We start from the raw sequence: 26,786 nt of genomic DNA, 5'->3' as shown, positions 1-26,786 counted from the left end.
CTGGGGAGGAAGCTGTGTGTACACCAGTAAGTATACAGACTGTACGTCATCTGTACATTACAGTTGTAGTACCAGTAGACTTGCACATAGCGTGTTAAACATACAATCACCACATGCATGTACATAATTCATGTATTTGTATAATTTGATATCATTGCTCTCTCAATCAATTTAACCACATGTTTTATTATGAATGTTATTAGATATTTTCTTTACGCAGACATGTATAAACATGCAATACAATTTCAAGCTGGTTTGAAAGATTTATTAGTAAAGTTGTGTTTTGTACATTTCAGATATGTCAGAATGAAATTGCTGTGCAGACGGATCCCCCTCCACGGACACACCACAAGTCCATGCAGGCGCGACCACGTGTCAGGTCAGCTGGACTGCAAGTTCCAATCCAAATATGTTTTATAATCAAGCATTATATATAATATGTATGTATGTATGTGTGTGTATATATATATGTATGTATGTATGTATGTATGTATGTATGTATGTATGTATGTATGTATGTATGTGTGTATATGTGTATATATATATATATATATACATATACATATACATACATACATACATACATACATACGTATGTATGTATGTATGTATGTATGTATGTATGTATGTATGTATGTATGTATGTATGTATATATATATATATATATATATATATATATATATATATATATATATATATATATATATATATATATATATATATATATATATATATATATATATATATATATATATATATATATATACATACATACATACATACATACATACATACATACATACATACATACATACATACATACATACATACATACATACATACATACATACACACATATATATATATAGCAGATAACGCGTTATATATAGCGTTATGGTTATGTCAATGGTAATCACTTCAACCTTATTTGAAATAGTTTAGTTCATTAAAGCCAGTTTTTTATAACTGCATTGAAACTTCTCTCATTTCAAAACAGAACATGAAATGCTGGTATTTACATCACACAGGCCGTGGGTTCTCTTCCTCTATATTTGCAACCAGTTTATTTGCGTCGACCACATTGTTGAAGAAGAGTGGGTTGTCGAAGGTAGATAACTTTCCAGGGATAGGTAAGCGGAGGCCAGACTTCTTGAAGAGAAACAAGGCGATGACTGCTCCAATGGCAATCGCAATAATGACCAGCACAACTGCCAAAATGATGTGGCCACGGGTTTGACGATCCACCACAGGATTAACTGTACAGATTCCACACATAGATGATGAGCCAGAACAAATGTATAATTATGAGTCAAATAAAAAGGATAAAAAGATGTAACCTACCAGTTCCCTGTGGCGCTTGTTGTAATTCTAGAAAGATAACAAACATGATTTAAAAAATAAATAAATAAAAGTAGCATTTATGTTTCATTTCATTGACATTATACTCTAAATATTAAAATCAATCTATGAATATATTTTTGATTTCATTTAAATTGTTGTTTCAAAAACATTACTTTAATTGTTAACCAAGTCCTATTAAAGAATGATGATCTCACCTTTGGGTGTTTTGCAAATATATCCTCTTTGGTACCACTGATTCAATGCCATCCATTTACCATCCTTAGATTTAATCGATCCATAATCACCCATGTTTTGACCGTTAAGCCAGTTATTGTAGACCATGACGGTTTTATCCAACCACTGCCACATGCCTGGGGACAAATAGAAATTCAGTATTTTTTTCCCTGAAGTGGTTCTTTAATTTTATACTTTATACTGTGAAAGGAAACAAGATTTATAAACATTGAAGTTTTCCACATGTGCTTGTATAACTTATAACATTTCCTATATTTTTTCTTATTGTATATTGACCCCAAAGCCACATTAATTGGACCATTGGGGGAAGTAGAACAAGCGATACCTTTCATATGATACATCTAACTTTGATACAAAGATATTGATGGGTACAGCTGTATTGGTTCATTCTCCATTTGTTAACTTAGTTTATATGCCTGTTTCAGTTCTTTATTCAGCAGGAATAAGTAATTAACAGTTATCTGTTTTACAAAGAAAATGTTCCTTCTTAATGTCCTAGTGTAGCTTTATGTTTCTTTTCATGAAAGATCAGACAATGTGACTGTACCTTTGTGAGTTTTATACAAGCCGATCCAGAAAGAGTTTTGGCTGTCTTCATACATTTTGATATTGCTTTGAATGAATGCTTGCTCCAAAGGATCTTCAATGCTGGCAAGACTTCCACCTTGATAAACAAACAAGCAAACAAAGAGACAGGTTTTTAGTTGAAGTAAACACAAGTGATACGAGTGATAATATGCATTAGACCATCCATAGAAAATACTTACCATGTCTTATACAGTTAGCAGATGCATCTGGCCACTCAATCATGTTAGTGAGAATGAGGTAACAAAACCTCCTAAATGGTCGCCAGAAGTTACTCTGTCTACTGTATCTGGATGTTTCTGGGTCTTCGGGGTCTTCGGGGCAAAATCCTGGGAAAGAGCTTGACTCTGTCGGTGGCACATCTGTGAATGAGAGACATTGACTCTGCGATAAACTAATTACTGTATGGCAGTACATTCTATCAATTCCAATGCACTGAAGTAAGCACCTATTTGACAATATTGTGGAACACTAACGAACCAGGTGAAGGCAGGATGTTAGTGTTTCACATTCTCCATTGTCTTGGAGAGGCGCTGCGCACCCCTGGAAATTCAATGTGTTTTTTTCCCTGGATTTCTTTCTTTTTTTTATATTCACAACTCACTTTTCACATTGAACAGGTGCTCTTCTATTAATTAAAGTAAACGCTTATGTTATCTATCTAATTTATGTGCATGTTTCAGTGTTGACAGCGTTGGTTTCTATTTAGTTCTCTCCTCTCCTTTCTGAAAAGTGAGTTGTGAATAAAACAAATATTTATTTATTTTAAATTCGAGAAAGAGAAAAAAACACCTTGAATTTCAGACGGGGCGCGGGGCTCTGTTGGCAGGGCGCAGCGCCCCTCCAAGACAATGGTAGGGGAAACACTGCACACTAAAACACACTCTGGTGCAATAGTTCAGTCCTGTTGTTTTATGGCTTCTTTTTACATCCTCCATTGTCTTGCATTGATGTTGTCTAGATATATTCAGTTTTATTTTTTATTAATAAAATGACTTGTATTCATATTATTCCATTACATTCCAGATGTTTTAGGCTTTTGCCGTTTCAGGATCGGTATCGAGATACTTTATGCAGGTATCATATCAAAGTCCAAATTTTAGTATCGTGACAGCACTACAGGATGTATGTCGACATTAACATTCAGGATGCGCCACATATGAAGTTATTAAAATATACACGAGCCTTACCTGTAGACTTCATGCAAATGCTGCTCATGTTCCGATTGCAGTCAGCAGTCGCCCATTTTCCATCCACACCCATGAACACACAAGGTAGGATTGTGCTTGGTTCTTGTCTGCCCCAATTGGGCATGGTGACATGCCAGCCATCAATATATCTGAAATATCCGCCAGTCTGAAAGCAAAGATTGATAAAACTGCATTCAGCATCATTCTTTCAAAAGATGGGCTAGTCAGAGCTAATCAAGGATCAACTCATTTTCTTACAATTAGCTAGTCACCAGCTCTGCTGAAAAGGATGTTAAATGTTTTCTTTTGTGAAATGTAGTTTTTGTATTTCTGGTTAATCTGAATACATTAATACTGCTTTGTTAGGATTTTATGCTACATCATGGACAAAAGTATAGAAAACATTTAGTTATAATAAAAGACATCAATAATATAAATGGACTATTTGTAATAAATATTTATCGAAACAAATATAACTTGATTTTTAACAATTACAGATGAAATTACTAAGGTAAGAATGTTTAGTTTGCAAGGCTTTCAGCACTGTACCTGATCTTTGTTCAGTCCAATCCACACAGGACCGTTGAGACTCAAAGCCAGCAACTCAACATAGGCCTGTGTCCACTTATTTCGCAGACTAGCCAGTTTAGCACCATCTCCTTCACAGAGCTTTTTGGCTGCATCCCAGCTCATTTGTTGAGTAACAACCTTGATAGAGTCATTAAATATTTTGACATAGTCGGTAGAAAGTGTTGGTTCAGGGGAGTCTGGGAGAGAAGGGTCTGTTCGGGGCGAGAAATTAGGCGCATTTAGTTTTTCCATTCGTTCTTAAAGCCAGGGGCCTGTACAGATGCTCAACAGGTATTATTGAAATTACTCACTCATCCCATTTTTTAAAAACTGTCCCGTTTGAATAGGCTTGGGTATCAAATACAGTACAAAGCGTCTTCAATGTGTAGTGTTGGAGTCATGTTTATCACATTTTGATGGTTGGGGAATATTGATCATGATACAGAACAGTCACAACAAATCGTTAGTTGCTTTAATACAACTGGTGCTGTTGTAGGTAGAATTTGCCGATCGCAAAATTAACTGAGGCTTCTTTAGCCATACAATTGCAAAGTGGGTCCTGAATTTAACCTCATTAACTCTTTTTTTTTTTCATCATCACTGACCATTATTTGTTCCAAAATACACCAACATCTCTTAGTCATGCGAAATGATGTTTGGCTGATGGTATTACATTTTGGGAATTAGGGAAATGCATAGTATCTTGTAAAAGTAAAAGTTTGGATATAATAATGATAATAATGATATGGACACATCAGGGTCATCACCATGACAATCCCTGTATGCAACGAATTTCAATAGCACAATATTGTAACAGTCCTTGTTTGAAAAAATCATTCTAGGTCATAGGAAATCCATTCAAGAGAAATGGCCAAGGATAGGCTCACCAACATTTCGAAGACAGACATATCCTTTGGTGTCATTGCAGGAACCTTTTATCCATTTCCCAATACCAATGTTGGGATTGGTAGTCAACGCAGCACACCTCTTCCAGTGAAACAGTGATGTGAGGTAAAGAGAAAACTATGGTGAGATTTAGACTGACAGCAGCTTTTCCATAAAAAAAACAAAAAAACAGAAGTACTACTGACTAATTTGCAAAATATGATCAATGGTTGAACAGGATACCTTTTCTATTGTCTAAGAGGAGGCAGCTCTTATGTTACTGCCTACACATAATAATCACCACCATGAACAGAATCAACGAGGTAGCAGGGCAACCAATAATATACTGTACTTGTAAAAGGATTCCCTGTACATTCTTGATTTTATTTATTTAGACAAATTCATATAAATATCCTCACAAAATAAGCAATAATCCAAATAATTTTCTGTTAAACTATTACCTCAGGCTCTGGCATACGACCAAACGACATGTGAAAATCCATCTTCAATAAAAATCGGGATGTCAGAAATGTGTATGAATATATAAACAGAACATTTTATACAAACAATACAGATGCATATCATTTATCAAAATTGTGAATTTAGATTGTGTGTACTAGACATTACCTAGGGCTGCACAATTAATCTCATTTTAGTTGCGATCATGTATTTGGCTTCCCACAATTAAATGAACATGATGATATTTGATATTAATGTTTAAATTAGTGCTCCGCTTATAGAAAACGCAGCTGAATATCAAATCAAGCGCTTCCTAAATTAACAGCCAGACACCAGCCAGCGATTGAGATGTTTTTGCTGTATTATTATCATTCATATGCACCCAATGGGTTTATGATTAAATAGTTTACAAGAGCACAACATTGCCTATCCTCTAAATCTAGCCTTTTATTTTGCTCTCAAAGTGCACCAGCGTGGTGCATTTAACTTTAAAATGTCATTTAAGGTAAATACTCACAATTCATATTGCAGAAAAGTAATATTGCAATGTCGGTTTTTTCTAATATGGTGCAACCCTCAAGTTTTAAATATGTTAACTACCTCAAAAGGAATCATTCCAGATCGATAATGTTCCTGCAAAAATAGAGAAAGAATTTTCATGAAAAAACAGTAAAAATAAGAGAGAGCTTTAGAGTTTTTAGTAGTGCATCACATATCTCTTGTACTTAATATTATAACACAAAAATCAAAGTGTCCACTTACTGCAGACGCCCAGTTGGTGTATCGCATTCGTCGCCCATCAATCCAAAGAAATTTATTGCCATTTAATTCATACAAACCAACCCACAGGTCTGTGGTAGGTTCGTCAGCCAATTTAGTAGTCAAAAACACTGAAAATGTAATGCACATTAATCATATAATTAATCTTTTATTTTTTCACCAGTTTTGCCTAAATATACATAAAATACAGTATATAGTGTATACTAATAATGGACAAAGTAGAAACAGCTTTAGAGCTTGAGTACTGTGTATATATAAAACCATGTATACAAGTATTTTAAACAAAAGAAAATATTAATGAACAAATGTTGTTAATGCAAACAACTTCAAATGTGTATAACTATTCACTAATAGGGCCCATTTTCTCTGGCTGACTTTACTGGGACACCCAACAGACATTTGCATGATATGCCCGATATGCATATAAAAATAATAGTTTTCTGGGAAAGAAACACAGAACACACCTTGTGCATGTCTTGAGAGAATTGAGGCCAGCTTTCCTCCCATTGCTTTGCATTGTGTCTTTGCGCCTTTGAACGTCTCCCTCTGTTTATTATTGATGCTGTAACACTACGGTGAAAAATCAACAGCTTTGAGTGTCTCAAAAGAGCAGCAACTTTATTTTTCATCCACATATAGATCAATGCTTTGTTAGATTAAAGGCCCATTTCATGCAACATCAGTTTCTCCATCATGACATTTATGAAATTAAAAGTGACCTCTAACCTTTGAGTCAAATTTTTCCCAGTTTTGTGGACAGCCACCTTTCGGAAGAATTGTTGGCGGTACAGTGGCGTTGGCAGGTGGTGAGCTACTGCGTTTACAAATGAACTTGTGCTCATACCCACAATTAAAATCATGCCAGAACCCTGTAAATCAAAATACAACATTAAACAAATACTACAAAATATTGATATAAACAATGTTAATTTTTACATTTAAGTTCTTTATTACATGCATTATATGAAAGTAGGCCATTACTCACCCGTAAATGAAGTCATGACAGCGCAATTCTCATCATTGCGTTGGAAAACAGGTTGATTTTCATCCCACTTTTGAAACACCACTGGAGAACCATCCATCCACCTTTTTTGAAAATTTTAAAGACACATACATCCTTGGCACACATTTACTTTCATTTCCATATTGTGTTTTTTTAATGTTATAAATTGTTATATTGCAATAGTACAAAATTAGTTCTGCTCTTCAATCAAGGCAGAAAAATCCACCAGATTTTGTACAGAAGTAATTTAACTGCTTCATAATTCACGCTGCTCTAATCAATACTAATGCTTGTAATGGCGAACCCACATCACTATCACCATGCAGTCCCCCTCAGCTCTCGAGAGCCCTTTAGTCTATTTTTGATTAAATGTTTTGGTTTTCTTGCTCGGAAACTCAGCTCTTATCAGCTTCCTCACCAGCCACGACAGGAAGCAGTTTTTCTGACAGACAGACTGTATGCTACCTGCCCAGAACTAAACGGCAGACACTCAAAGTTGGGACTAGCAAAGTGAACAAAGTGGAGCATCTAGCAAGCTCAGGAGACTGGCACGTCCCTCCAGGAGTTGGTGACTCTCTTACTCTTTTGGGTGACCAGACTATTCAGAGATGATAATGATGATGATTAATTTGAATAGACAAATTGTGTCCTAAAAAGAAGAGGTGCGTCTTGAGGCGGGACTGAAATATGGAGAGGGACTAAGAGTCACGGATGTCTTGGGGGAGGGAGTGCCAAGATTTGGTGTGTGTGAGGAGTCGGGCGGCGGAGTTCTGGACCAGTTGGAGTCTGTTGATGGCGCTTGCGGTGATGCCATATAGAAGGGAGTTACAGTAGTCAAGGCGGGAGGAAATCAAGGTGTGAATCAGTCTTTCACCTGCTAGGCAGATGAGAGACGGTCTGATTTTTGCAATGTTGCGGAGGTGGAAAAAGGAAGTTTTGACAATATGGCTGATATGGGGTTCAAGGGAGAGGGTGAGGTCGAAGATCACGCCACGGTTGCGTGCCTGAGGAGAAGGGGAAACAGTGGTGCCGTCAATTGTGAGTGTCAGGTTAAAGGTTTTGCTGAGTGTGGATTTGGAGCCGATGAGGAGGAGTTCAGTTTTGCTATTGTTAAGTTTGAGGAAGTTGTGTTGCATCCAGTTTTTTATTTCTGTGAGACATGAGTCGATGTGTGAGAGGGGTGGGTTATGGGGGGATTTGGTGCTGAGTTAGATCTGCGTGTCGTCGGCATAGCAGTGGAAGTCCAGGTTGAAGTGGCAGAGTATCTAACCGAGGGGGAGGATGTAGATTGTTAAGAGGAGCGGGCCGAGTACTGAACCTTGGGGGATACCTTGGGTGACTGGCGCTGTGGCAGAGGAGTGGTTGTGATGGGAAATGATGTGGGATCTGTCGGACAGGTAGGACTGGAGCCACCTGAGTGCAGTATCCTCGATTATCTACATATCGCATAGTTTTGATACGTTTCTTTTAACTCTTTTCTCATTTTTGTTTAACCCATTATTCATTATGTAGTTCATACTCACCCATATGTTCTATCAAGCTCTACGTTCAGGCCTATCCAGTAATTCCCACCTTCTCTGGACACCTACATGCACAGACAAAGGGCAACAGTAACACTAGCAGTACTTACGTTGCAGTATGTTCTAAGCTTAAATGCTATGGCTAATGAGTACTCGCTCACTCACCTGTTTCCATAAAAAGACACTTTCAGCTTCACTGTTGATAGTAACCAAGTCACTATGCCTCTGTTGGCAGGCTCTACGAGCTTCTTCCATGGCCGTCGACCAGAGCGCTATATAATACTGAGACCCATTCCATTCTCGCCACCCGTCTGAGATTTTGTAGTCTGAAGACATGTCAGAAAGATGTAATGTATTACAGGACATGTGTAGGTTCAGATTTCAGTTACATTACATGCAAGCGGCATCAAGCGATCCCCTGACTTTTCCTCTATTGCCACCGTGAAGTTCACATTTGTGGCTTTGAGTGAAATATCTTAGTAACTATAACGCTTGCAATGAAATTTGGTGCAGATCTTCATGTCCCCCTCAGCAGGATTCATATCAATAAGTTTGGAGGTCCCTTAACTTTTCATCCAGCATCAGACCAAACTTTTTGTTTTTCTAATACTCTGATTTGTGACAAATTACCTGCAAAACTAATAACTAGAGATGTCACGGTACCAGAAATGCAGTAGTCGGTACCGATACCAGTGGAATTCCACGATTCTTGATACCAAATCGATACCACGGTAAAAAAACAAAACAATAAATCCCATGTACTTCAACATACACTCGTTTGAATATTGTTTTTGTCAGAAGGTTTAACGGGTCATAATTCCTTCTCCAACATCTATTTTATACTGCTGCGAAAAACATCTTCTTCAAACAACTGTAACCTTGAATACGCTTTTCAAGATCACATTTGAACACATCATGGTAAAGGTATAATTTATCTTGGCCCGTAATACAAGTCAATTGCACCTCTGAGACTGAGTGCTAACAGCTACCGTCAACTTGCTCTCCTGCTGATTTCAACACGGGTTTGTTGTTTCATAATGTAGCATTATCAGGAAAACATAGGTTGTGTCTCCTGGACAAGTCACAGTGAGTTAACTGAATAAATAATCACAAAAAGTCAAGTGTGTACGGAGCGAGTGTTGGGTTGAGCAAAAGAGAGCGGTGAGAGGTAGCAGAGGAGAAATCCTGCGGTCCAGGGCCAGACCAGTTTGCTTTAGGAACCGATGAGCAGAGTCAGAATTGAAATGCCTTATTTCCTTTCCGATTTTAACACATCGGCGTGAACCCCCCCGGTACCTACAGTACTTATAGTACATACGGGTCCTGTCACGTTTACAGAATTTTGGCATCGACTTGGTCCCGAAATATTGGTTCCTCATGAGATTCCTACTAATAACATTCCTATCAGCCTCATCTGTACTTTGTGTTAATTAGCAAATGTTAACACACTAAACTAAGATGGTGAACATTGTAAACATTACACTAAATATTAAAGGAGGCTCAACCCACAGTGAAGTAACTGCAGCAAATTTAAACCATACATTAGAAAATAATGTTTGGCCTAAAAGCATATTTGCAATGTTTTCTTTGTGGTTACATAGAAAAATGGCCCACTTACCTGGAGTGACGCGGTCTGGAGGTGGATTTGGAGTTACTCCTGTAAGGACAGATAGAAGAAATTATATCCAGAACACTGAGCAAAGTACTGGAGTGATAGTAGGTAGTTGAGTTCACCTAAATACATTTGATAAAGACATCGTTGGAAGGTCGAACTTGTTCAGTTAACCTTCAACAAAGGTTACAAACATGACATGCTCTTCTTTGAAACCTTGGTAACCAAACAAGAGCGAAAGAAACCGTTCCATTCTCATTTTACCTGTACGGATCTGGCAAAGCCAATCATCGTACGTCTCGCAATGCACATCGTTCCAAGACCCACTCGATTCGATTTCAGTGCAAGATTCCACATTGTTTTTGTTGTTTGGCTCTCCATCCTTCCAATTTTGAAACTGCAGCTGTAAACAAAAGCAAACAATAAAACACATGATTTATATTGTTATCTATTTAATTAAGCATCCTAAACTAAATGATGGTCTCAATTATTATCATTAAGTAGAACACCAATAACTCACTGGCGATCCATCACTCCACACATAACCGGTGACTGGGTCAGGGGCACTAAGTCCAATCCAGACTTTTTCATGTCTGCAATGAACAATGATTATATTATGAATATCATACTGATGATTCAAATATAAAACCTGTTTGAAAAATGAAGATCAAAGTTTTGCCTAATTTAGCAGTCATCTGTAAATGCATTACCTAAGGCTCAGCTGGACTAGCTAACCTACATCTTCTTCTGCAACACGTTTCGCATTTCTTAATTTTGTACGTTGATCGGTCATACTGTACCGAGGTAGGGGCAATGTCATATCATCAGCACTGTGAATGCTGAGCAGGTCTCCTCTGATGGCCCTGCAGTAATCTCTGGCCTCATACCAGGTCCTCTTGTCAAAGGATGACTGTGAAAATAACTTCAACACAAGGCAGAGGTTCAACGTGGTTAGGTAGAGTGACAAGCAAACAGTGTTTTATTGTCTTTGCAGTCTTTGTATGTGCGATTCTTTAAGCTTTATTTTTTTACACGTGGCTGTACCTTATAACAATAGTGTCTTGATCTCATTTGAGCCCAGCCGTCCGCGCACGTGGCAGGGGGAACAGTCGGTGGTGCAGGGGTTAAAACTGCCCCCTCTGCCAGGTGTTTGCAGATGTATTTCTCCTTATTGGTGCAGGGCAGCACATCCCAGAGGCCAGCAAAAACCCCAGTTTTCATGGCAACACAGCCCTGTTGGTGACCTTGCATTGTTGAGGGAAAATGGTAAACTGTCAATTGTGAAGCTACCTTCTGACACACCTTACAGATGGAGTTTAAGATTGTTCCATACCTGGCATCTGAGCGTTCCAGTGAGTGTACCTCACAGAGTCTGTGTTGGTCCACACAAATAGATCAATGTCTTTCTGGTTTGAGAGGCCGAGCCAGAAGTATTTCTCTGCTCTCATCCCCACCAAGCTGACAAGGAAGGCATTGTCCACTCTGGAGATATTTGCACAATTAGGATCGCAGGATTTCTGTTCTCAGTAATTGAAAAAAAGCCTTTTTATATTTTTATTCTGTTTGTCCTAATACATTTGAAATGTAGAGTTACTCAGGACATTTGGAGTGAAAATAATTGTTCTTACACATTTGAAACATCGGCTAAGTAGGAACCTGAGTTCATACAGTCATCTTTGGCTTCATCAAAAGCTTTGTTCTGTGGCCCTATAAAGTAGCAGTAAGAGCCATGTCTTCTCCACCCCTGGATTGTTGGAAAAGAAAAGAAAGTGAAGAAAGACAATTGTGAGATATTTTATAACTTTCCATAATTAATGAATTTGTAAAGGAGGAAAAGAAACTGATAAAAATCAAAGATGATATAATCACTACAATTACATAAATATTCTAGAAATGTAAACTCGGCCTAAATGCAGTATAACGTTTTATAAAGTTAAACCTTTTATTTAATGCTGCATTCATGGATTTTAAAGAAACATTTTTGAACATTTAGGGGAATCACACGCTGAAAAACATACAGCCCCGACATGTTGTTCTTATAACATAGTAAGGGGGACATTAGCATTCATTTGAAGCGGTGTTTTTTACCCAACCTGTACATTTAGGTATAATATTTAATCGCCTTTTAGCTTTCTATTTTGGTCTTGATGAGGAAAATATCTCAGGGATGGGCATTTCAAGCAAAAATACTAGTCGATATTAGCTGGGAACTATTCGACCATGGTCCAAAGACAACACCTCCCCCCTGCACGCACATGCGCACACTGCTGCCAGGCTTCACTCTCAGATGACTGTGCATAGTTGTTGCAGACTTGTGTTATGCTAACTTTACCTGGAAAGTTTGCACTCCACCTCCATTTTAATTATCTTTTTTTCGTCACACAGCATTTATTGACGACTGTAGTGGGTTTTGCATGTTTCTCCTGTATGTACCAAACAGCAAACTCTGCTTCGAGGTAGGTAGGTGTGTTTCAGCAGCCTGCCTCTGCTCCACCTTATTGCCCCTTTTTGTATTAGCGAAGAGTTAGGTCAAGATGGCGAACACAGACACTACGTCCATTATATATACAGTCTATGGTTTATACAGTAGTATCTAGCCCATCCCTAGCATGGATTAGATATTTGTCGAGCTGGGCAGGTAGAGTACCGTGAATTTATCAGAGCTTTGCTGCGCTGTAGATAACCAAACTGCTGAGCTAAAAAGAAAGGCTCTAATGAGCTTTGGGAGATGATAGAGTTAGGTGAAGTGCCTAAAGGTTATCTCGGATTACTTCATGAACAAGAGAAGCTGTTTTTAAATGGATATAAATAAGTAAACATAACTAACAACTTTGCAGCCTTCATCCTGCTCCACTTCATCTCCAGTGGGTTCTGAGGCACTCATCTTCATACAAATGAAGCCATAGTTCCTCTCGCACACTTGGTCAGCCCAGTTCCCATCCTGTAACAAAGTAGTGTTATATATTTATTCATCTGGAGACTGGATGTATTGGAAGGTACTACAGACAATGCACTAGTGAAATGGCAAACGAAAATGTCAAAGTCTTTAAACTGTACAAATGAAAGATCATACTTAGGGTCCAGAGATATGCAGTAGACAATATACTGTATTCAATGTCAACTGCTGTCTGATAAATCAGGTAAAATAACAGTATTTGATGCCATGTTCTCTAAAAGGTTTTGAGTGTATTTTAAGTGCATATACAGTACATACGGTAATATGTGCACCATACCCACATAGTGCTCCTTACCTCTCCCCCCATGAGAACACAGTCCTGTATATCAGTTGAGAATTTAGGTTTCCCAAATTCCCAGCTCGTGAAACTGACAGTCGAGTGGTCACTCCAGTCAAACAGCCTCTCGGTCTTCCTGTCATTCAGTCCAATCCAAAGATTATCAGAGGATACTGCAGACATGGACAAAAGGATGTTTCTGTAAACAACTTGCCATTAACTTAATGTTGCTAATGAATAATATGGGTGTTAATCTCAAATTTCATCACAATACAATGTTATAGATTCTTTGGACAAGATACACTATTTTACGCTATCACAAAGTCTGCCACCATACGATTTCAATTCAATTCCATTCAGGGGCCTGCGATCGATATGAGAGGATGTCATATGACCATTTAACACATTCAGTCTCACCATCAAATCCCACCACTTTGTATCATACAGACGTCTAAAAGGGGGCCTTGTGCCTGGTATCGGCAGAGAAAAGAGAGATTCAGCGGAGGAGTTTGTCAAGCTGGGGATGCGAATGGACAGCCTGCCGATTGGCTGAGGGTAACACCCCATAGGCTTTGCTGAATAATACACAGCAAAATAATTTTAAAAAGAGAGAAAATCCAGGCAGAGGGCAGGATCTCTGTGGATGCCGCCACATACTTATCGTGGGTCCTTGTGTATGATTGAGAGGGATTATTTTTTTTAGTCTATACATTGTTTTTAAGGAAATGATTATACCTTTTGAAGATAAACATGCGTTTGTTTTTATTGTTTTCACGTACTGTATCCAAGTTGAGAGACGATAAAGCTTTGGTCCTCCACATTTCTGATGGTGACTAGGTCTCCTCCTTCATTACGACACACTCTCTGAGCATCAGTCCATGTTTTCTCAGTACGGTTAAGGTGGAAGCAGTGGCCATTGTAGGGAATCCAAGGTCTTGAACAAAATCCTGGCTCAGCAGCTGATCATGAAAAGAACAAGGAAATATACGGACTGAGTGACAGATATACGATGTAGCTATACGGTTTTAAAGGGCATTTGTAGTGTAGAATAGATAGATCTTTTTCTTTACCTGGTGTAGGCGCTACCTCGGCCGCACTGCTGTAGCAGATGTACCCGAGTTTCTTGCTGCAAAGTGAACTTTGCCAGGAGTACTGGACAGCGGGATCCAAAATTGCACAAATGTGTCCCAGATCAGAATGTGGATGTCCTAAAAAAAGATAATGGTTATACTTACAAGTTGTTTTTTTGCAAACAGCCTCAGATTTGTCTCAGTGTTATAGTCTCGCACATAATCCCCCGTAAAATCGTTTACTCTTCAGTTTTGTAAGGATTTAACAAACAAGATATGTTTTCATTTGAGCTTTAGATGTGCTGGAAGACAGAGCATGTTGACTTTATTAGAACACATTTTATTTCAGCATGACTCGAGGCACACATGGGAATTATAATACAAAAAACAGAAAACGTATTTTTCAGTCTATAAGTTGAGTTTACAAAGTTCATCACCACATTATGTTTGAATGAGTGAATACATATAGTACGACCAAAGAAAAATGTAAAGAAAATGTTGAACTTGTACCATGTTGGAGGGGAAAAATAAATTGGAAAGATATGCTGGATTCTAACTAGGTCGACTTCATTAGGCAGATAGCGACATCATTTAACGGCTCACTTTTATTTATTCAAAGGTATGAGATTGTAGAGAACTAGTTTTACACTTGTTAACGCTGTAACTCGTATACATATTTAAGTGGAATAAATTTAAGCATGAGGGAGAAAAACGTTCAACTTACTCGTCTGTGGCTACATTCTGCAAGTCAAGGCTAGTTTATTTATACAGCACCTTATCATACACAGAGGTCATACAAAGTGCTTTACAGACAAAGAAATGACAGAAGTTTAAAATAAAATAGATGAAAGTACAATTTTTAAACCAAATAAATAAAGATACAATTCAAATGGATTACTTAAAAGCGGTGGAAAAGAGAACAGTCTTTAGTTTAGGTTTTAAAATGGCTACGTTGGGGCGTATCTTAGTTCCAGCAGTGGGCAGCATAATGTCTGCCGTTTCACCACATTCAGACCAAACTCTGGACACAACTAACTGACAAGTCCCTGCAGATCTGAGTTTGTAATCAGCAAACATATCTGCAATATATGTTGGGCCTAGAATTGATATTATATTAAACTGGAAGCCAGTGCAGGGATCTAATATTTGGGCAAATGTGTTCTTTCTTCTTGGTGTTAGTATTCTAACAACAGCATTTTGAATGAGTTGCAACTGTCTAATGGTCTTATTGGGGAGGCCAGTTGGAAGTGTGTTACGGTAGACAACTCTACAAGAAAATAGATTGTGATGGTCTTTTCTAAATCTTACTTCTAAATCATTCTGGCATCTTAAGATGAAGACTTTGTTAAAGTTTTAATGTGGCCATTACATTTACTTTTTAAAGATGTAAATGTAAATTAAGGTTTGTTTAATAGTTTGTTTTAGATTCTATTTTGTTTAGATTCTTTTTGTTAATACATTTCAATATATTATATAATGATAGTGATAAATATATCACAATAGAGAAATACAAAATTGAAGTGAAGGAAAAACCTACCAGAGTCCCATTTCATGTAACGGTAAGGTCTCCTATTAGACCATTTCCAGCCATGTTCTGGATCCAGGACCAGCCCAGTCCACAGCTTATTGCCCCCTGTACCTAGTAGTACTGGCATGGGAAGCAGAAATGACAAAACAATGAGTCGTTGCCTTTGTCACTTATTGTTAGTAAGGCTCAGATTTCCTGATTATTTTGACAACACAACACCATTGCAAAAATGTAGATACATCAGTGCAAGTAATGCGTTTTAAGAATGTATAAAAAATGTTTTTAATTACGAGTGCTATTATAAATCAAATCCCTTAATGGAAACAAAGACAGCAAATTATTTCTGTATGTGCCCAAATGCATGATCCCTTTTATTAGTACATTCAGTATAGAGTCAGTGTCACCTTACCTGTGATGTAAGCCTGCTCGTGAGGATCGTTGATACTGAGCAGGGAGGCTCCCTGCTGTTTGCAGCTGGCTTCGGCTTGGGGCCAAGTCAGAACCGACTGTGTGTTGAGCTGGTAATACGCTCCTGTTGTTGGGTGAATAGTCCAGCCTTCTTTGGCTATGAATGTATATACAAAATATGAATAAGTCTGTCTCTCTCTCTCTCTCTCTCTGTCTCTCTCTCTCTCTCTCTGTCTCTCTCTCTGTCTCTCTCTCTGTTTCTGTCTCTGTCTCTCTCTGTGTCTCTCTATGTCTCTGTCTCTCTGTGTCTCTCTGTCTCTCTCTGTGTCTCTCTATGTCTCTGTCTCTCTGTCTGTCTCTGTCTCTCTGTCTCTCTCTCTGTCTCTCTCTGTCTCTGTCTCTCTGTGTCTCTCTCTGTCTGTCTGTCTCTTTGTCTCTCTCTGTGTTTCTCTATGTTTCTGTCTGTCTCTCTGTCTCTCTCTGTGTCTCTCTATGTCTCTGTCTCTGTCTCTCTCTGTCTCTGTCTCTGTCTCTCTGTGTCTCTCTCTGTCTCTGTCTCTCTGTCTCTCTCTGTCTCTGTCTCTCTCTGTCTCTGTCTCTCTCTGTGTCTCTCTCTGTCTCTCTCTGTCTCTGTCTCTCTCTGTGTCTCTCTCTGTCTCTCTCTGTCTCTGTCTCTGTCTCTCTCTGTGTCTCTCTGTGTCTCTCTATGTCTCTCTCTGTGTCTCTCTCTGTCTCTCTCTCTGTCTCTCTCTGTCTCTCTCTGTCTCTGTCTCTCTCTGTCTGTCTCTCTCTCTGTCTCTCTGTCTCTGTCTCTGCCTTTTCCCACTACAGTATTCAAAAAATGTTTACAGGCAGTACTTACAAGTAACCGGGCAGAAGCCCCATCGTTCACTTTGATATTTAGTTTCAGCCGCACACCAAAGCTTATTGTCAGGAGAGTCGAGCGTCGAGCAGTCTGAGTACCACTGGTCTTTGTACTGGAAGGGAAACATGCACGGAAGTCCAGCTGCATTTCCACCAATGGCATAAAGTTCTAAGAGGTGATAAGAACAAAGCAAAGATTGGTTTCAGAACATCTGTACCTGCAGCGATTTACCTTTTTTTCCTTTTTTTTTACGACATGACAAACCACTTCAAAACAATGCTAAATGATATGTTTGTTTTATCTTTACCACAATTCAAATGCAGATTTATAAAACAATTATGACTATATGATGTTACATAAATCCATGCGCAGCTGTTTACCAGTTTGACCTTCTGTTGGATAAAGCTAACGTGTACATATCCTTTTTGAAATAATCTCATCATCTCTCTAAAAACAACAAACTGTCCTCATCATCATTCTATTTTTGTACTTAAAATTGCTGAAAATGGTTATGATTTAGTGTGCCCTGTGGACAGTGAAAGTCCTTCAAGACAACACGTTTTACACTGTACCTCTGTATGTTCTGGCACAAGCTCCATTGGACGTCCCTGTAATGGTGAGGTGGTTATTGGGTCCTACTGTTCTGGAGAGAACGGCTGTGTTATCCGCAGTGAGCTCAATGTAAAGCTCTTGGTCTTTGAGGGCGAGCACTGTTCCATTCTTGCATTCCCACTTTTGGAGGTCGCTGTTTTCGTCACACTCGTGGAGGCTTATTTCACTTCCCACACTTTTCCCCTGGGCTCCCAGGCACTTCTTCCTCTGGTGAACCAGAAGTCGGTCACCGAATGTCCAGCGTATGTCATTGCAGTCGTTATTTGTTTTAACCAAACAAAAACCAGCGTCCTTGTTAGTTAGTTGAAATGGTGAATCTGTTGAGAAAGAATTACGCACTTACAAGAAATGAGAAAATCCTTTCGAACAAATGTTTACACAGTCTTTCATTGACTGACAAGTATTCAAGAATAAACTGAAATTTAAAAAGCAAACAAAGTTACAACCATCCCATGTCTGCAAAATGTAAAACCGGATTCATCTTGATATTAAACTGTAGCAAATATACAAGAATGTATTTAACGCAGGTGACACACTGACACATGGTAAATGACACCACAGTCTCACATAAAGAACAGTGCATATCTACACAATCGCACAAAAAACTCTTAAAAGTTGGAATACTGTACCATCTGAAGCCAAACATTGTAATACTTGGATGAGGAGCACAAAGGCTGTAAAAGGTATCTTCATTGTTAGTATTCGTCTGAGATGTCTCACACCTGAAGACTTCATCCATGCATTTCTCGGTTTTAAATGTGTGTGAATGATTATCGAAAGTCAATCTTGATACTACTGACGCATCCTGTCTCGTCGTGTCAGCATGACTTTTTTTTTTTAATTTTGTCTACTCTCAGACTTTTTTTCTTCAACATTTCACTTCCTTTTTTTTAAAAACATGAACCCAAATTTTCCCAGAACACATTATATATGGATTTGTCATTTGCCATTGCATAATAATCAGACACTGGGGGAAACAAGAAGTGCTAGTATCTTGCTCCAGTGAGTGAACTATTAAGTGATGGCCAGTCTACGCACAAATCAAACACATTTGTGCCATTAAGGGGACCACAAGTTATTCCATTTATTAATGATCGGCAGTAGTATTCCTGAATCTGTTTTACATTTATGGATACAATGAACGTGACTTGTATGATTTTGACACCCTTATGTGATGACAGAGGAAACAGATGTGATACAAACTGCGGTTGGCCGTTTGGTTCATCCATTTCCCTCGGGAATATATTGTGTAATACATAACAAGGAAGCTATCAAAGTGCTGACTTTCTGTTTTTTTTCTTTTCTTTTTTTCAGTTACTGTTTAGTTTGTTTCACCAAGATTAGCCAGCTGTGTGGAGGTGAAGAAGGAGTCAGGGTTGAACTTCTCTCTCTCGCTCTTGTCACTTCACGAGTACAACACTATGAATATATTGCAGAAAAGACGGTCTGAAAATGTGCGCTGCTAACTTTATATTTAAAGGATATTCAGTCTCCCTTCTCTCTATGATGGCCAACTTTTCACTGTGGCTCAGCCCTCTAGTGTGGTTCGTAATAACTATTGACACGTCTTACGAACTAGTTCTCACCTGGAGCCCAGTGACAGCTTGATAGCCTTACCCTCTCCTAATAGGCGACATGTTAACATTTTTAAACGTTATTCATGTGGCATTATGTTTTTCTTAAAACATATTTGCTGATGCAAATTAGTAGTACACTGTTTCAACCTCATTTCTACATTTAACCTTAACCAAAGTATTTTAGCTGCCTAATCCTTACCAAATACACACACACATACAGTAACACTTCCTGGACTGGTGAAAATGTTGTCAGTTCACATAACATTGTCAGTAATGCCCAATCACAGTCCTGTGAGGAGCTGCTGGCAGTTACGGGCGTGGTTTTGTGTGACCCTACACAGCGTAGCAACTGTAAACAAACCATATTGTGTGTCAGGCAGTAGTCGAAAAGCAGGCCGTTAGATGGAGAACTCTTAAAAACAACTCTAGGCTGTCGAATGATTACGGTTGATGAATCAATATCAATTTAGGGAGTAAACGTTGCAAATCTGTCCTCAGTGGTCCACACTCTTAATCCTCGGCTTGCAGAAGCAGCAGAGGAACAAGGCTCTGTTGCGTTGCCGTAAGGGAGAGAAAGTGTTTCACTAAAGAAGCAATTTGATGTTTAAATACTTACTTATGCACACATATCTGAACACTCACTCAATGATAATTGTTTCTGTAAATGGTTTACACATTGTGTTGTTGTAAGTATCGGGTTATAGTAGTATAGTATAGTTTGATTTGGTCGATTGGATCAAATTGAGGGGAAAAATTTTTTTATGTTATGTTCAAAGAGGAAGTGGCTTCTGGGAATCTGAGAAGTGAGCTGTGAGAACACTAGTGTTGAGTAAGAGGTCAACAGATAAAAAGGTGAGATGTGCCAGAACAAATTGCTTAGTAAAGCAAATTGGGAAACATCAAATTGAGGGTTTGGTAATCCGTGGTGAATCGTTAAATCGTTCTTTGTGTTTCAGCACAATTTGGCCAAGCAGTTCCTCTAAAGAATATTTGTCCTCCTTCAAACACATCTCTTGCTTCGTTCAAACTGAATAATTATAAGTGTCTTGCCTTATTGTAGTATTACCCATGATCTAAGGTCTTAAAGGTGCAATGTGTAATTCTGAGCCACCTGCTCCAAAGAAATAGGGGGCATAACTTCAGTTATTAAAGAAAAAAAAGACCCTATTGTAGTATGTTATCCTACGTTTATATTTTAGTTATAGTAGTTTAGCATATTTATAGTGTATTCAAATGTATTCTTTATGTTGTGTATTGTATTTTATAGCTATATATCGCTCTCTTCTAGTGTTATCCATATTTACTGAGTATTCCTGTGCAATGCAATATCCATCCATCTAACAGAGCCAGTCAAAATAATACTGCTGTCTTATGATCTTCACATGTAGTGGCCTGTAGTTTTATACGTTAGCCATCTGTGTTTATTGTGGCACTGGGGGATGTACGGTCTCTGTAACGTTATGCTTTGATAGTTTGTTTATTATCTTGGGTCCGAGGTAGCAGAGATGAGGGAACGACCAGGAAAGACTTTTTGTTTCCTCCTTTAGAAAGCGTGCAGCAGCTACCAGCACGAGGAGTCACGGCAGGGTCGTGGAGCGCTTGGTCTAGCCTGTGTAACATCAATAACAGAAAGTCCCCCGGTGAAAGGAGGGCTAATAAATAAATGCTAATTGCTAACTAAAGCTTTGTTCGTCTACTTGCGTCTACCAGGCGAGCCTCAAAACGTGCAGAGATCATGGATGTAATATTGACAAGCTCTTGAGTCTGCTCAAGTCAGGGCAGCTGACGTTACACCATACAGTTCACATTGTGCAAAGTTCATCCTGTGTGTTGAGACATTTTATTTAAAAAAGACCCAGCGTCTCCAGGAAGACGTGGACAGTATCAGAAAGATCAAAAATACAGATACAACTCAAGACCCCAAGCCAAGTTCCTGTGCCTTGCTTACCACCTGCTGATTAAAGTGAAGGGGGTTAGCCCCGAAGTTGATCTTTGTTTAATACAAGCCGCTCACTAGCTTTGACCAGCAACCAGACCTCCTACAACAGGTCTACTTTTCATTTATTTTTAAACAAAAACAATAAATTGTTAATGTTTGGATGTTCACCACATGTGGCACTCACGGATCAAAATGGGTCAAAGACTCTTTTAAAGAACAATATCTGAAGCCAAAACCTCTGTCCCAGCGTCCGGTTGCCTCCGTGGGCCCCTGCACAACCTCTTTCACTTGAGAGCTGCGGGTCAGGGGAGAGGGGCGGAGGACGGACCCTCTAATATGATTCAAACCACCGCCCCTTTTATTCTCGGGGTCACGGCTCTCCAAGGAGAAAACCTCAAACGACTCTCCCGTGCATTAATATCAAACCTTCCCTCTGGTACAAATACCTCCATCAACAAGTTGTTCCCTCTCCCCTAAGTACTTTATCTCATACACGGTTTAATACACTGTTCAGTCATGAAGTCAAAGTGTAATGGAAAAATACTTCATGGCTTTAACTCCTTCACTGCTCTGTGTCTCTTGTCCTCTCGTCATCCTCAGATTCACGACAGGGTCCGTGACTTGACCTTTCTCATGTCTTAGGTGTGAGTATATTAGAGAGTGTAGAGGTGGGGTTGTGCCTGACAGGTAAGCTTTAAATTGCTTAAGCCTTAAGTCTAGTTGTGATGGTGCTTCTCTCCCCTGGGTGCAAAGAGACCACCTTCCCCACACTGCACTCATGGCCTGACAGACCTCCGTGCTGCAGAAAGCACTTTTAAATAATATAATAAAATACTCAAAGACAAACTTTCTATCTTTTGATCATCTTTGGTGACAGACTTTCCACCACCAAAGCTTAAAATGTGACTACGAGTACCAAACCCGCTCTGATTAGGTTTAAACCAGTACAACTGTATATCAGCACTTCAGCAAGCTAACTTAAGTCTAGAGTACATTTATATAAAAGGTTAATAGGTTGGTTCACATGTTAAACATATACAAAAGTAATATATGTAAAACAAGTTGATTAACTTGAGTGAGTAATAGAAGTAGAAACCTGTAAGGATGTGCATTACATACAACAAGGGGAACCCATACTGTGTGGACAACACACCCAGCACGTGGTGGTGTCAACACCATCGTACATGCTTTACTGTAGCCACACATGTACATCTCTAAATATAGATCTACATATATACGTATACGTGCACACCGGAATGGCCGGTATTTATCTTATGGAAGGTAAACCTCCTTAAGCTGTTTAGCTTTGAGTTTTTTTGTCTTTTTAATTGTTTGTGCATATTTATAGTGCCAGTGCACAGTTAACACCTAAGCCGGACTTATTCATGCCGAACACAAAGATAAACCATCTGATGGAAATGTTTTTTTCAGGCGTTTGGTTATAAACTAAACTATTCGACGAATCGAAATGTTGACCTGATGATGGCACTGGATGTAAAGATGAAAAAGTGTATTTGTTAGTGAATAGATGTCAAAAGTTGATTATAATGTTCTACTCTCTGTATTTATGGTTATACAAGTTTTTCTTACAGTTTTTGTAGAAGCTAAGGACAAAGATTTGGTAATTAGTATTTTGATGAAAAAGATGAAGTTTTGTATACACGGCATCTATGGTGATATATCGATGACAGATCAGTGTGTTCAATTTCATAGCAATCCATCCAATAGTTGTCCCGATATTTCATTAAAACCCAAAACACCGCATTGTGGCACTAGGGGGTAAAGTGATGGGATCACCAAAGTCAGTAAATAACTTACAAATGACCAAAGAAATATAAAACGACTACAAAGACACGCAAAGCAACTGCAAAAAGACACAAAATAACAAAGACAGCAGCAAAACCGCCACAAAGAGACACAACATATATAAACATGGAGTACATACAGTAGTTTTAAAGTGTATTGCCTTTTATGAAACATGTTATTCTATGAACACCCATTCTAGAATGTTAAGTGATGTCATATCAAGAATTGTCTCAGATACAAAAAACAACAGAGAATTGTTCATTCCCTACAAACCTGCTGAACAGAGTGCATCAGAACGTATACACAGAGAGAGAAAGTATACCAACGATGGACAAAACAATGATTGTAAGCCAGCACCTCCTTGTGGAAACGGAGCTGGCGAATAGCTTGAGGAAACTGACCCTGGAGGAGAGGAGACTAGAGGTCAGAAAGCAAATGTTTGTTGAGCTGAGAGAAATGGAGGTGAACCGTAGACAGAAAGTCGCTCTGGAGACCCTGCAGCAATGCAAAAGGGACAGAGAGGAGGAAGAACAAGAGGCAGAAAGGGCACTGCAGGAAAGCATGGAGACGGCGAGGAGGCAGGAGTTTGAGCAGAGCCAACTGAAAGTAGAAAGACTTCAGTGGCAAGCAGGTGATGCTAACAAGCCCCACCTGTAGCTTCAGTTCTCTGAAAAAAGACCAACAGAGTGAACCAAGTTCTGCTGAGCTCTGCCGCCATAAGAGCGCCAAAGTCCACCCAGTGAACCTGCCCTCTGACACCAAACACAAGACTCTCCACAACAACTGGGTTGGCGAGAAAACTATCGAAAGTGTTCAAGCCAAAGACAACAGCGCCACCTATCTGCTCTTTGCTGCTAAGTCAAACCCCAAGTGTGAAGGTGTGTATCATAATCCTTCCATTCCTCTGCACTGACCTTGTGTTGAACTAGTTAGTTTGTATTTAATTGTAAGTAACATTTTATATTCTTTTGTTTTAAGAACAAAAACCCAAAGTCAACAAGTCCCTGCAGTGGATTCAGGACCGACTGAAGGTCGGACACTGGGTCGACAAGTACCAGCACTACGCGGACAAGGAGAGGGAAAAGCGCACGCGCAATGCAGAGCAGCATTATGAAAGCTGGATTGCTTTCCACCAAATCAGCAGCATGAGCACTTACTTTTACTAATTCACTTCGTTTTTTTTGTTTTATTATTTACTGTGGTACTGTGCTTATAGTGTCGCCTGCTGGAGAGTCTGCAGTTGCTCAGATGGGGATCAGACACTATACAAGCATGATGTCTACCTGTTCCTGTTCTGCTGCAGTAGACTCAGTCCTGGAGGGCTGATGAGAGAGGCTCACGCACACACCTCCCTGAAAACACCCGAGCTCCTCCCGTCTGTCATTTTTACCTGGCTCAGGACAGGAGTATTCCACAACCAACCACTTGTGGAAACTCCTGTGACTGTGGACAGGACTCTTGCCACACTTGTTGGAAGAGTCCAGTCCACTGTAATTTCACCTGGCTGTGGACACGACTCTTGCCACACTTGTTGGAAGAGTCGTGTACACAACCAGGTAAAAATGACAGAAGAGGAGGTACGGTTTTTCAGGCCACTCCCGACTCTCCCCAGCAGGAGGCGCCATGGCCACAGTCCACCGTCACACTGCGTTTTCTTTTTATAGTGTGATGTATAAACTATAATAAAACTGTGTTGAAGTGAAAACCTCAAGTTGTACTGATTACTGTCTTACATAAATAGTGCTTAAGATGTGTTGAAATATATTGATACTCATATCACAAATGTTGGCATTGTGTGGTGAAGGAAAAGTAATCATCTAAAAGTTGTCAAGTTCCTGGAAACTTCACAGTGACTGAAGGAAGTTAATGCTGCGAGCCAAGAAACATCATTTACATAGAAATCACAAAAACATTTTTACAAATTAAGTGTAATTAACGGAAAGAAATATTTGTTAATGTGATGATTTTGTTGGCCAGTTAATCTGGTCCTGGTTTAACCTTTACAAATAATAATTAACCAAAGAACTCAAGGTTAAGTTAAAACACATCATTTATTTTGCATGTTTAAAATAACCTGCAGACATTTGAACAGGCTCAGTGGGAATTATCTCCACTTTTGAGAACTCTTTTAAAAACAAAACAGTAATGACCGAACAACACAAAACTAGAATACAAATAAGAGAAATAAAAATAAGCTTGGTAATACTGGGGATGGACGAGACCGATGAAGAAGTGTTAGACAGAAGAAAAGGGGAATAATGTTTTTACAAAAGGTTCAGTATGTTACAAGGCCACATGCTTGCATTGTAGTGGTAATAATACACAACCCAACATCAGCACAGCTTCAAACTCGTAGTGTTCTCAGGGCAAATGTTTTGCACGTATAAATGTTACTCTACAGATAAAAGTGTTTTCAGTTGAAGTGCAGTTGTTTTTAATCCATTCCTTGTTTAAGAGGCAGGAATCTGTGGCAAGCCAAACTCATCCACCAAAACGCCATCCTGAAAACAAAAAGAAGAACGATAAGAAAACTCTTGAATGACTGCGTTACATTTCAAGTGTTATTACTCTTTTAGATGTTAAACGATACGGATTCAGTCCGAGGTTATCAGAGCTGCTTGTAAACAGTGTAAAAGACGAGTGTTTCCTCTACATTCATTCTGCAGCGGCAGAATTATGAGCTGCTAACATTTCACACGATCATTAAAATCCTCTGCAGTGTTTCATCCAGTGCGGGACTCAGGCTGCATCCACACCATACAGGCTGTGGCAGTGGGGGCCGCAGGAGATACTGTAAAAAACATGCCGGCCTGCGGTGAGAAGTTGAACCAGAACACACTTTTGGAGAAACACAAACCGGCGTCACGCTGCGGAGGCCAATCACTTAACCGCCGATCAATGAGCCATTCACTATAAGTGACACAACTGCAACACAACCCTGCGCTCATCACCCCAACGCCTGAGGTGATGTGAAAGCAGCCTCTCCACAGACACGGAGAGGAGCAGAGGAGAGAAAGCTGAAGTGAAGACACTTTGTCGGCACCAGTTACAAACAGGCTTAGTATTAGGGAACGACACGCTAACGTGGGCACGGATTTGGTGTTTTGAGCGGAGCTACACCAGAGGATATTCTGTTAAAGTAGATCGTGATGCTGTTTTGTCCTCATTGTTCTTCGTGAAGTTTACAGGAAGGGATGTAAAGTAGACCTGTTGCATTTTTAGGAGGAGAGAGCTGACCTCCATTTAAAATGTTGCCTTTTAATCCCTGCTTTGCTTGTCAGCAACTCATCTATATTAATTTAAGAAGGACTTTTCCGTTGTTTGCTCTGATTAATTTGTCATGCAGTTAACACATCAGTCATTTTGTTTTTTATAAACACTCAACTCCTGGTGTTCTTGGCCACTGTTTTATAAGAAGGACATAACGGGCGTAACAGCTTTAAAAGTGACATGTTTGGAAAAGAAACTGATAAATATTTAAAGAAACTTTAAAGTGTTACATTTAAAAAGGGAATATGGTGTGGTGATGGGGAAACACTGAAGACCA

The 26,786-nt window shown here is 39.1% G+C and overlaps 1 protein-coding gene and 1 long non-coding RNA gene across 2 annotated transcripts; one reads left to right on the top strand and one right to left on the bottom strand.

Moving 5' to 3' along the window:
• Positions 1 to 828: 828 nt before the first annotated feature.
• LOC115022356 (macrophage mannose receptor 1-like) lies at positions 829 to 18,706 on the bottom strand. Its single transcript, XM_029453329.1, has 32 exons — positions 18,547 to 18,706; positions 17,878 to 18,234; positions 17,303 to 17,473; positions 16,442 to 16,597; positions 16,042 to 16,152; positions 14,505 to 14,642; positions 14,214 to 14,393; positions 13,453 to 13,607; positions 13,029 to 13,142; positions 11,830 to 11,945; positions 11,535 to 11,683; positions 11,246 to 11,445; positions 11,002 to 11,123; positions 10,722 to 10,794; positions 10,466 to 10,604; positions 10,208 to 10,246; positions 8,755 to 8,915; positions 8,593 to 8,654; positions 7,052 to 7,152; positions 6,793 to 6,935; positions 6,531 to 6,636; positions 6,049 to 6,176; positions 5,887 to 5,919; positions 5,289 to 5,330; positions 4,830 to 4,929; positions 3,922 to 4,154; positions 3,373 to 3,538; positions 2,365 to 2,544; positions 2,145 to 2,261; positions 1,558 to 1,713; positions 1,343 to 1,369; positions 829 to 1,257 (listed from the first exon to the last, which is right to left on the bottom strand). The coding sequence occupies exons 1-32, from the start codon at positions 18,650 to 18,652 to the stop codon at positions 1,022 to 1,024; spliced, it is 4,317 nt and encodes a 1,438-aa protein (XP_029309189.1). The 5' UTR covers positions 18,653 to 18,706; the 3' UTR covers positions 829 to 1,021.
• A 5,168-nt stretch (positions 18,707 to 23,874) lies between these two features.
• LOC115022387 (uncharacterized) lies at positions 23,875 to 24,944 on the top strand. Its single transcript, XR_003833881.1, has 2 exons — positions 23,875 to 24,117; positions 24,218 to 24,944. It is a non-coding gene; the product is annotated as an uncharacterized LOC115022387 (long non-coding RNA).
• Positions 24,945 to 26,786: the final 1,842 nt, after the last annotated feature.

The sequence above is a fragment of the Cottoperca gobio genome, chromosome 17, assembly GCF_900634415.1.
Source record: "Cottoperca gobio chromosome 17, fCotGob3.1, whole genome shotgun sequence".
In the NCBI taxonomy this organism is placed as follows: domain Eukaryota; kingdom Metazoa; phylum Chordata; class Actinopteri; order Perciformes; family Bovichtidae; genus Cottoperca; species Cottoperca gobio.
This window is presented reverse-complemented; position numbering and strand designations above follow the sequence as displayed.